Source organism: Cyclopterus lumpus, chromosome 21 (genome assembly GCF_009769545.1).
Source record: "Cyclopterus lumpus isolate fCycLum1 chromosome 21, fCycLum1.pri, whole genome shotgun sequence".
In the NCBI taxonomy this organism is placed as follows: domain Eukaryota; kingdom Metazoa; phylum Chordata; class Actinopteri; order Perciformes; family Cyclopteridae; genus Cyclopterus; species Cyclopterus lumpus.
In genome coordinates, this window is record NC_046986.1 from 13,238,949 (window position 1) to 13,253,680 (window position 14,732).

Consider the following 14,732-nt stretch of genomic DNA (forward strand, 5'->3'; position numbering starts at 1 on the left):
TTCATGTCCACGATGGCTTAAAAAAGACCTTAACTACATATACACATTATATAATGGAGCCATGCTGATACACAGCGGGTATACATGTTTATGGACAGATGGATGAATCCTTCTCATGTATTTTGTCTTAATTTTAGCCTCCACTGATGGCCTTCTTCCGACAGCTGAAACTTCTTCTCTGGAAGAATTGGCTTGCAGCCATCAGACAGCCAGTGAGTAACATTAATGTGCAATGGCAACTGTAATTATATTTCCATATAGCATAAAGCATATTCATAAGTGACATAAATAACAGCACCTGTACTGATTCTCTATATTTCAGAAATATTGAACCATGGGACACTTAACATGTAAATATGATATACTCTTTATAAACTGATAGTTACCGTTTTATGATATCTTGTGTTATAGCTATGGTCCGTGACTCTGATCGCCTGGCCTCTGATCATCTTTATCATCATTGCTGTGGCCCGCAAAAACTTCCCTCCAGTAGTAAAAGATACATGTAAGTGTACAACTCCACATAATAAGGTGCTTTGTTATAGGTGTTTTGTTTCTGACAAGATTTCAATGGTCTTTATATTACGCAATCAATTGAAACAGAATAAGCTCTCAACAACTACTGTAAATAAACCACAGCCATGACTGTCATGATAAGCCTCCAAGCTGCCCTGGAACTACAATGTGTTACAGCTAGGATGGCTTGGCTGCCTTTGAAAACATCTGAATCAGGACATTAAATGAGTCTTAAGATATCTTAAACTTTCTTTTCATGAAGAGAAAAGCTAAATCTGAAAAAATTAAAAATGTGGCAAACCAAACAGAAAGATACAATTGGCTAACATTATTCTTCACACAATATGACTGGACCTGAGGGTTTTTGTTTGGCATCTTAAAAGATTACAGACAGAAACTCGGACATTCCAATTTCACAATCAAAGTATACAAATGGAAATTCCAACTGAAACATGAATAGCTCTTCAGATCGGAGCCTATCCCTGCTCTGTTGACATGGCGTTTGTGTGCCTTTTATTTTTGAAAGTCAGAGGAAATTATTTATCTGCAATAGATGCGAGTAAAGGGGATTAAGGAGGGAACGTTAAATACATATGTCTGCTTGTGCCGACAAGAACAGATGAGTATTTGGTTGTAGAAGGAGGGGAAGAGGATGCAACCAGTTGGTTTGGAAAAACATCATGAGCCTTTCACTTACTAAACCTGCTCTTAAGCAAATATGCTTCACACATTTAGAAAGGGATAATTATTATCAGTCACCATCATTTAATCCTCCTGTCAAGAGTGATACAGTGTTTCCTTTTTTGCATTACATACAATATCAGTAAAATTAATAATGGAATGAGGAATACCTTACTTAAATCTGGTATTAATTTTAACCAGTAACCCCTTTAATTCTAACCAGGAACCCCAGGAACCTCTTCAGTTTTGTTTTTGTAGATAATATTCAGTGAAATGACCAGCAGTAGCTTTGAATCAGAATACAGACATTTACAATAACTATATTCCATGAGATGGTATTTGTTGTATTTTGTATTTTGTTCTTTTTAAGCATCCTCACTACAAACAACTTTAATATCGTCTCATCCAGGTTATGTGGGACCCCGAAACCTACCCAGCTCAGGCTTCTTCCCTTTCCTGCAGACCCTCATGTGCAACACAGACAGCAGCTGTCAAAACAAATCAAGCCTTGTGGACCCAGCTTCTTTTAAGTCAGCTCGGACAGCCTCAGGGGTTGCAAGGTACTCCCTTCAGCTGGACATATTGTATATATATATATATATATATATATATATATATATATATATATATATATATATATATATATATATATATATATATAATAGATCATATATATATGTGTGTGTATAATATCTGCTTTATTGTACGTCAACATCTTTAACATAGTGAATGTCTCTTGTGGCTCTATTGGTGTCCTATGATAAAAAGTGTGTGCAGATGACCATTGAGTCACTCAGGAGTCACCTCACCATAGCAGAATCACATGAGATAATTAGTGAGTGTGGTCATGGAAATGTACCAACAACACACATTCTCCTGTAGTGGAAGGGAAGTCAGCGGAATGCATTCTTTTTTTAAATAGTTATTAGTTTCTAGTAGTAGATGATTTACATTTTTTTACTGTATTTATTTTCATTTAAAACAAACCTGGATTACGCAAATCTCCACCCCACCTACCCTCTTTGGAAAACTCCTTAAAGAGTGAATGTTATAATGATAATGATACTACTTATAGCTTGAGCCTTTTTATATGGCCTCATCTGATCCCATTGACACTGTATTACAGGCCAAACCTACTATTTCAAGAGAAGTTCGCTTTCCCCAACGACCCCAGAAATGATGCTGCAGCACTGATTAAGGTCTTGAACAACCTTTTGGGTATGATATTCTCATTCACAGACCTTCCTTTATGGTTACAATGCTCAAATCATATTTTCATGTTTTCCAGTTCAGTGTCACACCGCCAATTCTGAGTAAAGTTGTGCCCTCTTTTTGTGTCAAAGAGTCCCATTTACGTTAAGGCACAGACATCCATTTTATGATGTTTTGTAGCTGAGACCTAATTAGGAAGATGGAAGAGCCATCCTCTGTCCAGAATAATGCAATCATGTCTAGTCATTCAGCCTAAACATTATGAAACAAACATGGGAATCTTATTTAACGTCATTACAGAAATAGTTTGATATTTTGGGAAATAAAAATAGCATGAAGACTGGTGAGACTCTCTCACCAGTCTTCATGCTAAGCTAATTGTCTCCTGTTACCTTCATATTTAATAGACATATAGTGGAGGGGTTTTAAGCACTTGTCTGACACTGGCCCCCAAACATTGGACTTTGTTTACTCCAGTCCCATCTCATGTTCGTATTATAAGTTGATATTAGGCATTACTATAACTGCTATTCAGACAGTTTTTCAACAGTGCATTCTTATATTAAAGGTCCATATCACCAAGGAAGCTCTAATAATGCCTCTCTCATGAACGCCATGGATACCAATCTCCCTGGAAATCAGGTGGGTATTGTAATAATAGGAAGAACAAAACTGCTGAGAATTGGGAAAAGCCTTTTTACTTCACCAATTGCCATATAATTGAACCCTTGTTTGGTCTCTTCTGAATCGGTCATTGTTAAGAGCAGACGATCCCTTATTCTGTGACAACAACAAAAAATGCTCATAGGAAAGTTAAGAAGGCTTATTCAAAATTCTAATTTCACTTTTATTGAATTTCCCTTTTGAATGAATACCATCAAAACTGTAATCTAGGAGACCTTGAACGGAATGCTGGAGTCGGTAAACCTGTTGAAGAGAGCCGTCTGCAAAATGACGCTGTCCATGGTTAACACAAGATTCCCCAGCCCGTTCTCCGATTCCGTGGTCGCTTTCTGCAAGTCCAACAACACTGTGTTGGAGTTCTCGCTCCAAACACTCAACCAGGTGTGTGCTCCTGCTTGCTAGCATACATGTATCAGCTTGTTTTTGTTAGGACAGTGGGACGATGCAAAGTTGAAACTCTTTTATTTGATATATGTAAACAAAACCGTTTGTTTGATCAATTCTGAAATCACCTTCGGTTGTCAGATCCTGACGGATCTGATGATGACAAAACCAGATGAGATGATGACGGCGGCCGGCGCTGCGATGATGGCTTTCGACCAGCTGCAAAATCGGACCTCGCTGTGGGAAGACCTTCTAGCTATTCCCCGGCTCTTCTCTTTCGGTTCTGATGAGCAAGTGCTGGCCAGCGTGGAGGCCCTGCTCACCAACATACAGGGGTGATGTACTTTCTTTGATGGAGAAATTAAAAAACGACTGAAGGGAAGCTCTGTAAATGCGTTTATTTATTTAGTAAGTTTATAAGACAAGACATGAAGGGAATATCCTGTGTTCTACTAAATATTTGATAACGGCCCCGGCACGTTGTCTATCAGTTTTTTTGTAAATCCTGTATTCAACTTTGCTTCATATTCTATTGGTTAACATTTGTTTTTATTAATTCTTGATTTTCCAAATGAAGAGTTTAAAACGATTACGTGAAGTGAATCAATTGGCTTTAAAGAGCGGCTCGACACATGTTTTGGTTTCATGGTTTAAACATTTATGTGTGTGAAACCCAAACACTACTGGCTGTTTATGCATACATGGATTCCAGGTTAGAAATACTAGACTGAGGTACAATAAAATTGAACTCCAGGTACTTCAAATAAAAGTACTCTGGGATGGGCTTTTTTTTGTTTGTTGTTTTGGGCACTAAATGTTTTTCTTCCTGTGGTCTCTCTAGCGCTTTGCATGTCATCGAGAGCATTGTCCCTGAAGCCGGTGCGTCACTTTCCCCGGTGTATCCACTCCTTGCAGGAGGCATCAACCTGACCCACTATGTTCAAAACTGGCCTGGCAAAGGTGACTTTCCATCAACTGTACTGAACATCCCATATATCAGCCACACATTTTAAAGTGTTTTTTTTAAATTTAATGGCTATTTTGTATATTAGATTTATATTTTTATAAATATGCAGATACATTTACCACTGATAAGGCTACTTAATATACCTTTATGTTACAGTATCATTTCTTAAAATGCTGGATCACAATAAAGGCAAGAAGTTCTGTTGCTGGAAGCCACCATGCAAATACAATTTACCTCAGATATGAAAACACTCGAGAAAAATTGCCGGTCAGGTTTTGTGTTGATCTGCCATTAGACTGTAAACTGAACACGTGATTTGATTCTGCTTAGATGTGTCCATTTCCCTTGGAGAGATTGTCACATTGCCGAATGACTCACTAAGTGAAATGGTAAAAAATGTTCTACAAGAAGTCAAAATACCACTGGACAAGGTACGTGTTGACTATCATCAAGAACATAACACAGACATAACATAAACATAACACGGCATGCCTTTCTTAACTCTACGAAAATAAAAGGTGGTAACCAAACAGTTATCTTAATTAGATTCTTTGCCTTAACTAGAGTTGTGTAATTTCACATTACATATTGTAAATGTCAAGGCTAAGCTCTATCTTCACGGCTGCCCACACACTCAGCATGTACATCTATTGTGCCACATTTATATTCACGTTTACGATTTGAGACAGGAAAGTCAAGTTGAACTGATAATTATAATATGAAAGAATAGTTCAACATTTTGGGAATTGCTCTCATTCACTTTCTCACCAAGAGTTAGATGAAAAGAGCAATGCCACTCTCATGCCTGTATGCCACTCTACAGCCAGCAGCTTGTTAGCTTAGCATAAAGACTAGAAACAGATGGAAACTGCTAGCCTGGGACTGATTAAAGGTAACAAAATGAGCTAAACTGAATTAGCTGTTTACCAATGTTTCCAGCCTTAATGCTAATCTAAGCGTACAATCTTTTTGCAGTAACTTCATATTTAAAGGACCCATATGAGAGTGTTTGTTACCTGCAGGAGCACAAATATTCTAAGTGCATTTCCAAAAACTCTAAATGTTATGCAACACTGGTTTTACCACTGTTTAACTATTTGTGGTAATAATTATTCCATAAATGAGTCACTTCTTTATTAACAGTTTGACCACAGTTTATTTATATTTACTGTAATTCTCATCCCTTCTCTAGGCTATCGGCCTAACATTGGACAGAGACATGGTGCGTTTGCACTTGTGCGGCAACAGCAGTAAGCCAATGTGGTTAACAGTAGCATGCAGTACAGGGACAGTGGACATGCTTCTTGGCTGGATCAACCCGGATAAGGTGGCAAAGCAGGTAGGTTAGAATCATATGAAGGTTTTCATCATCAAGAGTGAGAATCACAAATATCATAAATTAGTCAACGTCTTGATGTGTGTGTGCGTGGCATTTTTCATACTCTCCTAATTTGCATTCTCCAGTGCCACCTTCTCTTCTAACTAGTGTCAGAGATTGACACATAATTAGTCTATGGACATAAGAAAGTTGCTGGCCATAGCAACATCAACTGCGACTCCCAGGTCGCACCTGGGGGAAAAGAAACCTAAGGCATCCAATTAGCCACTGCCACTATGGTAGACGTGTTTTGATGAGATAATTCCCAATTAGAAGCTGTTAGCTAATGTTGTCATCACTCTACTCGCTCAAACAGCAACTCAGACATCAATCAGCAATCTAATGCTGGCATAACAGAATCAGAATCAGATTTATTACCAAGCAGGTTTTCACATACAATAATTTGCCTTTTATTTCGGTGCATGACAATAAACATCGTAAGAGAAAATAAAAGCTAAAAAGTAAGCCCTGCAACAGTCGAGAAACATAAATTGAACAATTCCAATCAAAACATGAATGTGTAGAGATTACTGTTGAGAAGCAGACAGAAAGAGACAGGAGTTCTTGAATATGTTTGGTTTTATAAATCTTATTCTCTCATAATGTAATCTATTTTATTTCCAGGCTCTCCTGGTGTGGAGTAAGAATGTTGCTCCACATGATGTGTCCTTCGCCAAAGGGCTGCTGCACAGTCTGATGGGAGGCGTATCCCCAGGAGGACAAGGAGGCTCCAACATCACGAGGACCCGGCGTAGCGTAGATACACAACCACCAAACATTGACGAGGAGCTGTAAGTACAGTGCTGTTCATTGCCCATCAGCTATAGAGCAAATCCATCAGAGGCTAGCCTTTTTTTAATGCTGCAAAAACTATACATTATATTTGATTGAAGCAACTGAATGGGCTTTCTGAATGTCATACACATATTCAGGTAAGTAGAAAGAATTGAATTATTTATCAGTAGGAAGGTTTTTTTTTTTTTCTCTCAGAAACAGCAACGCTGGTCTTTCTTCTGGGAAATCGCTGAGGAGATGTATTTTATGGGGATGTGGAATCACATTTTTATACCAATACTTCTTATTTAATACATAATACAGAAAAAGAACAAACTGGAAAACCACCTTACCTGTTTGTCTTTCTTACCTTATGGTTTCTGCACATCTGAAGTTAGTCAGAATTCTCCTTGCTCAGAATAAATATCAGAGAATTAGACATAGTTTGTATTTTGAGTCTGGCCTTGTGCTTTTGCAGGTTTGTAGAGGTTGGTCAAGTGGTGTTGGAGATTATAAAAAATGTGCCAGAGCTGGATTTGGTTGTCCAGAGCATCCTCAGAACGGGTTTTCAATCTATGAATGCAGCGACACTGGCCCTTGACACTGTTGAAGGTAAGATTACAACACTGCCTGCTCCCATTGAAACCTCAATGAAAAAGATTGCATTTTCAAATCTACTAAACAGAGCTTTCTTATTCCGACTAACATTTGTTTCTGTCAAAATAAAATAGATTTTGACAGAAACCTTTTTTGGTGTCAGCCCTTACAAAGAAAGAGCGAGAGGGACAACATTTAAAAGTTAAAACATTCTCAGGACATAGTATGTTCAGTGTGGTATGACCTTTTTGTCACATTCCGCCACGGTTACTATTGTTTTCTCTCCCTGGAGTTTGTGGTGAATGGAAAGTTCACACCCTTTCTCAGGAGACTGATGAAAGATCTTGAACCAAAGTAGGTCTAGAGGAGTTATTATGTGTAAATGGATATGTACACACAAAAGAAAATTATGCCATCAAAAAAAACAAATCCCTGGGATGTAATGTTCAACAGAAATTGTGTGATAAGTGGCTGACTTAACAGTGTCCATTTTCTTTTTTGAAAATGTATTTTTGTTTTATCGCATATCACAGAATACAACTGTAGTCCATGGATCTAGCTTTGTCTTTGTTATATATTTGTGGTCTATACTCTTCCTGGTTTACAGAAATAATGACCAGTGTCCTGAAAGATGCTGATCGACTCCAAATGACTTATCTAACGCTGCTGACGAACCAGTCTGAGGCAAGCATTTGGATTGATCGTGTCCTGAACAATGTGATGGATACTATCCAAATGATTCCGAAGGTATGCTTTTAGAATTCCAACAGATTTCATATTCATCTCTTAAGAAACGATTATGTAATCTTCAAATCTTTTTGTAGTTTCATGCATCATAGTTTCACAACAGCTGAGTCATCAGTGTCTGTTTAGATGTGGGTTGGCCCAATAGCACAAGCAATCAGACAGGTTTGAAGATAGTTTGATTCAGTTTCCAAACTATCATACTTACAACAGTTGTGTGTGTGTACATTTGCACTTTACTTTAGTTTAACTTTCAAATAATATATGTAATGGATTAAACTGGGCTTGGGTTTAAGTCTGCCTGATTGCTACTGAACAGAGGCTGTGCAGTTGTAGCTGCCAGTATTGTCACAGTGACATTTCTCAGTGGGGAAGTTGGTGTACATTGTTTTCAGAAACAAGAAAAGATGGCTAAACCCAGGTTACAAAATAAACACAGTTTTAATTTTAACTGAACTAACTTGTTATTTTGTCAAGGACATGTTGAGCAACCAAGCATTGTTGAAAGCTTTATTATGAAACTATGTGCATGAATTCCTTGATGACAATGAACATATGTCTGCCATAATTGATTTCACTAATGATCCGCTGACAGAATTTGTGCCTTGTAATACCTTCACTTGTGACGACTTATGTGTTTTTAATTTTAGGAAACATGACATGTTTGAGGTTTTTGATAATAGTTTAGTTAACAAACACTCATCAGTTGGTGCATTTTGCTTCTGTTTTACTAGATTATGTCACCTGAGCCTTTACAATGTGAGGCTCTCTTGGGTCCCTTTGAGTGGCTGTTAAACACAGAAAGCATAAAGATCGAGTTGTGGAGATCAGTGATCTGTCAGAACAGCTCCGCTGTACAGAAAGCGCTACTAATGGACTGGCTGCCATTGGTTCAGAAGGTAAAAGTTAACAAAGCTGCATTTGAAGAGTTATTGTGTAAAAACATAAATGATTAATGAGTCCTCCTCCAACTTAATGCAACACTATTTACTTTTCTTCATTGTTTTTGGGGCATTTTGTGTTGGACCAAATGTCTTTGTTTTAAGGTTGGATTGTTCTGTAATGTAAAAATATACAAATATATCAGTTAATATGAAAGTCTGTTACAACAGATCCCGACATGAACACTCATTAATATCTAATGTTATAGATAAATACTAATAATCTGTTTCCACAGGCACAAGACGTATACAGCGCCCTGACAGGCCAAAGAGACTACAACGTGACACTTCCCATGATTCTCTCTCAGTGGCGCGACCTGTGCAATAACAGTGTGCAGTTAGGCATGCTTTCGAACAAACTGGCCACAAAGCTAAATGGAGAATACTGGATGAACTGGATGCCAGACAACAGCACTCATGATCTTACTTGGACTCTTCAACAAAGGTTTTGATTCAATTCAATTCAATTCTGTTTATTTTGTATAGCCCAATATCACAAATTACAAATTTGCCTCAGAGGGCTTTACAATCTGTACACATACGACATCCCTGTCCCAGGACCTCACATCGGATCAGGAAAAACTCCCCAAAAATAGAAAAGATAACCTTTCACAGGGAAAAAGGGAAGAAACCTTCAGGAGAGCAACAGAGGAGGATCCCTCTCCACGGATGGACAGATGCAATAGATGTCATGTGTACAGAATGAACAGCATTTACAAAGTTACATAAACACATTACATGAATATGACAATGTATGAATGGAACTCCAATCCATGAAACAGCGCCAGGTCCAATGGACCCTATAAGACGTGAAGTCACAACGACTCCGGGGAGGAAGCAGAGTTAATAAGGTGCAATGGAGAGATGTAAATTCATCCATAAGGAGAGAGAGAAAAGGAGATAGGTGCTCAGTGTATCCTAAAATCCCCCAGCAGCCTATAGCAGCATATCAAGGGGATGGACCAGGACAAACCTGAGCCAGCCCTAACTATAAACACTATCAAACAGGAAAGGGTTAAGTCTATTCTTAAATGAGGTGACTGTGTCTGCCTCCCGGACTGAAATTGGAAGCTGGTTCCATAAAAGAGGAGCTTGATAACTGAAGGCTCTTGCTCCCATCCTAATTTTTTGGACTCTAGGAACCACGAGAAGCCCCACATTTAGTGAGCGCAGTTCTCTAGTGGGGCAATATGGTACTACAAGTTCCTTAAGATATGATGGTGCATCACCAATCAAGGCTTTGTAGGTGAGGAGAAGAATTTTAAATGTGATGATGATTGACCTGCAGACCTTCATTCCAGAGCACTACCATGCTCTCCATATATGCTTTGGATTTGAACAGATGTCTGAAAATATGATTTATAAAATGGTTATTTGTACTTAACAGTTGTACAATATAAAACTCACATATTGTTTTTAACTTAGAAGATGTAAGGCCCAGGCTCACCAATATTTTGTTCCAGTGAAGACTTTGTGAAAGCCATTTCAGTAAATTTAGCGGTTTTAACTTATGTGAACAATGTCTCATTTCATGGTCTCGGTTATCATTTCACTGTCTCAACAGTGTTGTGCTTTGCTTTGCTTGTAGTGTTTCCTTGTTCATGGTGAATTTGGGTGAAATGATTGAGAAGACTCAACTGTGGCCTGAGGTAAAGAACTATTTCCACATGCTTTACTGGATTTTGAACTACAGGCCCGATATCACAATTCAGCCAGCAAACTGTGAGTACCATTTATGTTTTTTACTTAACTATCAAATTCACACAGCAAAGGCAAACCAGGGTACAAATAGGCCTAACAGAGTTTTCAATTATCAGATTTAGTGCATTTCTTTAGCATGCAATATTGTTTTTCTTCTTTAAAAGAGCTCGTCAGCATTGTCATCACCCACATAAAAGGGACTTTCTATTATTATTTATTTTCAATAAACCTGTTTCTGTTAAATTTGGTATTTCTCATTGTAAACCAAAAATCAATCAATTTAGTGTACATTGTGAATTCATGTCTCCAGTAAACCATGAATAATTTGAAAATTGGATTTCTTATTTTCTTTATGTGGTCCTGTGCACATTAAATAAGAGAGGATGTCACTGAGCCGCTACAATGAAGCTCAATGAAACATGCAGGGCAAATATATGTTTATGTATTAATTTAGTGGAAAAACAAAATTACAAAAAAACAAACTATGATTTATATAACATTGTAGAGAAAACTAAAACACTATTCAAGTATGTATTTATCTCACACTTTAGGTTCTATTAACATCTCCGACTCAGCCATTTATTGCGATACTGGTTTGAAATGGCCAGAGTTTGTTCAAGCAGTGACTTGGGCTCTGATGTCACCAAACCAAGACGTCCTGGTCAAGTAAGTGCTTGTACTTGTTAGTTGGAATGAATTATGTCTTTTTGAACGTGGACACAATGCATGTATTACATATGCATATGAATTATATTTTCTGTTTGCTTAATGACTTTCATTTGTTAATAGGATTTGGCTAATCTATTTTGGATGATATGAAAATATATAATAATAAGAAGAGCTATACCACTCACATTTCTGTTTTTCTATAGTCGGCGACTGGTTAGCTTAGCTTAGCTTCTGCTCAATAGCAACCTTAAAGCTATGTATGGGACTATTTATTGTTTGCCTGGCAACCTCACAGTGAACACTCCTGGAAGTCACTAAACCTGGCAAACAAACAAATAGAATGTGTTAATTTGTGAGTTTTGAAAGGTACTGCTAGTTTCCCCTTGTTTCATTCCTATGCTTTGCGCAAAGCTAAGCTCCAGCTTAATATTGAGTGGACTGATATGCGAGTGGTATCAGTATTCCCAATTATCACTGTTCTCAACTAACAAACCCAAAATGACCAAGTATATGTCAAACAATTCCTTTAATTTAATAATTACCGTGAACTGATTTGTAACACGATTAAATGGGCAGCGTCTTTGCACAAATATACCAATTCAAAATCCCACAAGAAGAAGTATTATTTATTGGTGTTACTGTTAAACCAATGTTACCCATCGGAATTTCTAAAACTCTGACTGACATTTTGCCACTCTTCTCTTTTCTCTGTAGTTCTCTCAAAGGAACTGTGAATCTGTTGCAGCATGTGTACGGTGACATCTATAAACAATTGGCCGGATCATATTTAAAAGGAATCAAAGGTGGCGATGCGCTCTCTGACTACCTGATAAACCTGATTCAAAACCTGGATGGCTTTGTCAACACGATCTCCATGCTGCCTGACCAAAACATCACTAGCCCTGATGTCATGCTTCTCATCAGTAACCTGTTACAGTCCACAGGTCTGAGACCACTGCTGCCTCTGCTCTTCAGTGACGGTCCCCTGAATGTCTCTGCAGTGATCGATGTTGCCTCAAAGCTCGGCAGGCTCAACCAGCACATTTTTACCTTCAATGAGACAGACCCAATGCTACCCGAACTTGAACAGTTGTTGATGCAGTTTTTCTCCCTGGAAGGTAACCTCACCATGTCTCTCTCACACATCATGGGACACACTCTGCTTACCTATTCAAAATACTTCCAACCTGACAAAGTGGCCCAACTCAGAGAAGCCATCCAACCGTTCACCAACCAGACCTCAGCAGGCTTTGTAGAAGCCATCCTCCGTGCCATGGAGCTACTGAACGAAGTGCTTGATTCTCCAAACGGTGACCCAACTAACATCATTCTTGGGTACCTACGCCAGCTTCAAGAATGTGTGATGTCTCTCTTTAGACTGCAACAAATCCAAAATGTTCTGTTACCAAATGGGCAGCTTAGCCCAACCCAAGTCACTGACCTCCACCTGCTTGCCAAGGACTTGCTCAACCTTTTATCCCCAGAAGGCCTTCAGAACCTGTCTCGAGCTGGACCAGATGCTGCTCAGAACATTATTGCACAACGATTTGTTGCATTTCTTCCACCTGATTTCCAACAGGAGGCTGCTCGCTTTCTCCAGGATTTCAAAGCTCTGCAGAATCAGATGACAGAATGTGCAGCAGGCAAAGACTGTTTGTCTGGGATCTCAGAACTCTTTACATTCCTGGATCAGATACTAGACATGATGCTCTCAGCCAACGCTAATGTAACCATCAACTTAGCTGCGACCAAATCTGTTCTGGAGGGACGGGAATATGAGGAAATTACATCCACGTTCTTCTCACTCCTCCTGTCCTCTAATGATGCTGCCTCTGTAAAAACATTCAAGCAGATTCTTCATTTCATCCGATTAATCATGGCTACACCAAGGATTACTGTGTCTGATGTCCAGAATGCTCTGCGACAGGCAAACCTCACCCTTGAGGATCTGAACGGCATTGCTGCACTAGCTGGAGCTGCCAACATAAACGGCATGATGATAGATATAATGGAGATTATCAATGTCAGCCAGTGTTACGAACAACAGCATAACCAGATGATGACAGCAGAGTGTGTTATGGGATTGATAAACGGTGTCAGCAGTTTCCTGAAACATCTACCTGCTCTACGTAATGAGACAGCCATCCTCTCCCTCATCCCGTTAATTGTCAATATCAGCGATGTCGTCCAAGTTAACTTCAACTCCAATCCTCACATGGCTCTCACACACACGCTGAACAGCACCCTGGCCAATATCAAGATGAACCTCCAGCTGAACCAGCTGTACACTCCAGAGATCATGAATGAAATTGCAGTGGTAGAGGGTCTCATACAACTGATTGCCAACACTGAACCATTTAACAATTTAAACAACACCTCACTGATGGACCCCTTATATGCTCAGAAGGTATATCTAAATATTGTGGAATGGTACTTAAAAAGGCTCGAAAATATCACCAGCGCAAGCTCCTTCTCAGAGCTCCTCTCTCCCTTTTACTACCTCACACAAATGCAAGTGACATTACAGCTGGCAAATGTAGATTTCTCTTTGTTTATAAGCAAGAAGGTTGAGTTCCTGATCAACAACCTTGAGTACCCATTAGATGGGGCAGGGGTGATTCAAATTGGCCTGACAACAGTTGAGATTCTCCGCCGTCAATTTGAAATCATAATGGCTCAGAATATCTTCACAGATGCTAACCAGATGTTATACAACACAACCATTCTTCATGTCGCTGAGCTCCAAGTTAAGCTATACCTCGACCTAACAGAGAAGTGGATGAAACAACCAAATGTCCAGTCGATCCTCGGTAGTATGCTCCAATGGGGACACCCCGTCATAAATGTCTCCACCCCTGTGACAGACCTCCACCACCTGCTGGGCACGATGGCTGCTGTTCTCAGTGATGATCAACAGGCCTACCTCTCCATCGTAGGCAATATCACCAAGTCTCTGAGCAAAGCCCTAATGGTGGCAGAGCAACCAGGTGGCCTACAGAGTGACCACTTCTCAGCTGCCATCTTGGATACCGTCAAGAGTGCTATGCAGATCCAGACCGGAGTCACATACCCCCTGTCGCTCTCTGTACAGCAGAACATCCTAGAAATTGTGCAGGACTCACTTAAGCTCATTGTCCAACCAGACATAAGTTTTGCCTCATCACGTAACATCTCCCTCCTCATCCTCGAGAGGGCTGAGAGCATCATCCAACAAACAGTGCCAGAAATGTTCGCTGAATACTTGCTTTCTGGACTCAAAGTAGCTACCACATATTTTGAGAGCATCTCCACGGCCAGTGGACCAGACGGCTGGAATCAGTTGTGAGTAATTCTGCTATTTACTTCAAACTTCTTTGAACCAAATGAAAAAGGCATGCAAATAAAAACCCATTAACACATGTGGATATAAATGTGCTGTTGCAGAGAAACAAACAATATTAACATCATGCTTTTAAAGAAAATTGGACACATGTAGCACACTATC

General features: G+C 39.2%; 1 protein-coding gene across 2 annotated transcripts in view; it reads left to right on the forward strand.

The window, feature by feature from the left end:
- The window catches only part of abca12 (ATP-binding cassette, sub-family A (ABC1), member 12), a 57,323-nt gene that overhangs the window by 454 nt on the left and 42,137 nt on the right, over nucleotides 1-14,732 (forward strand). The window contains exons 2-20 of one of the 2 annotated variants that reach the window (XM_034560963.1): nucleotides 138-212; nucleotides 412-505; nucleotides 1,607-1,757; nucleotides 2,324-2,415; nucleotides 2,978-3,051; nucleotides 3,304-3,474; nucleotides 3,619-3,812; nucleotides 4,319-4,437; nucleotides 4,775-4,875; nucleotides 5,637-5,783; nucleotides 6,447-6,613; nucleotides 7,075-7,208; nucleotides 7,801-7,940; nucleotides 8,672-8,836; nucleotides 9,115-9,323; nucleotides 10,467-10,600; nucleotides 11,131-11,245; nucleotides 11,963-12,366; nucleotides 14,113-14,569. In XM_034560963.1, the coding sequence (XP_034416854.1) occupies nucleotides 147-212; nucleotides 412-505; nucleotides 1,607-1,757; nucleotides 2,324-2,415; nucleotides 2,978-3,051; nucleotides 3,304-3,474; nucleotides 3,619-3,812; nucleotides 4,319-4,437; nucleotides 4,775-4,875; nucleotides 5,637-5,783; nucleotides 6,447-6,613; nucleotides 7,075-7,208; nucleotides 7,801-7,940; nucleotides 8,672-8,836; nucleotides 9,115-9,323; nucleotides 10,467-10,600; nucleotides 11,131-11,245; nucleotides 11,963-12,366; nucleotides 14,113-14,569 (3,134 nt within the window). In that variant the 5' untranslated portion in view covers nucleotides 138-146. Of the gene's footprint in view, nucleotides 1-137; nucleotides 213-411; nucleotides 506-1,606; nucleotides 1,758-2,323; nucleotides 2,416-2,977; nucleotides 3,052-3,303; nucleotides 3,475-3,618; nucleotides 3,813-4,318; nucleotides 4,438-4,774; nucleotides 4,876-5,636; nucleotides 5,784-6,446; nucleotides 6,614-7,074; nucleotides 7,209-7,800; nucleotides 7,941-8,671; nucleotides 8,837-9,114; nucleotides 9,324-10,466; nucleotides 10,601-11,130; nucleotides 11,246-11,962; nucleotides 14,570-14,732 lie in introns of both variants that reach the window. The other variant, XM_034560962.1, reaches the window with a different exon arrangement.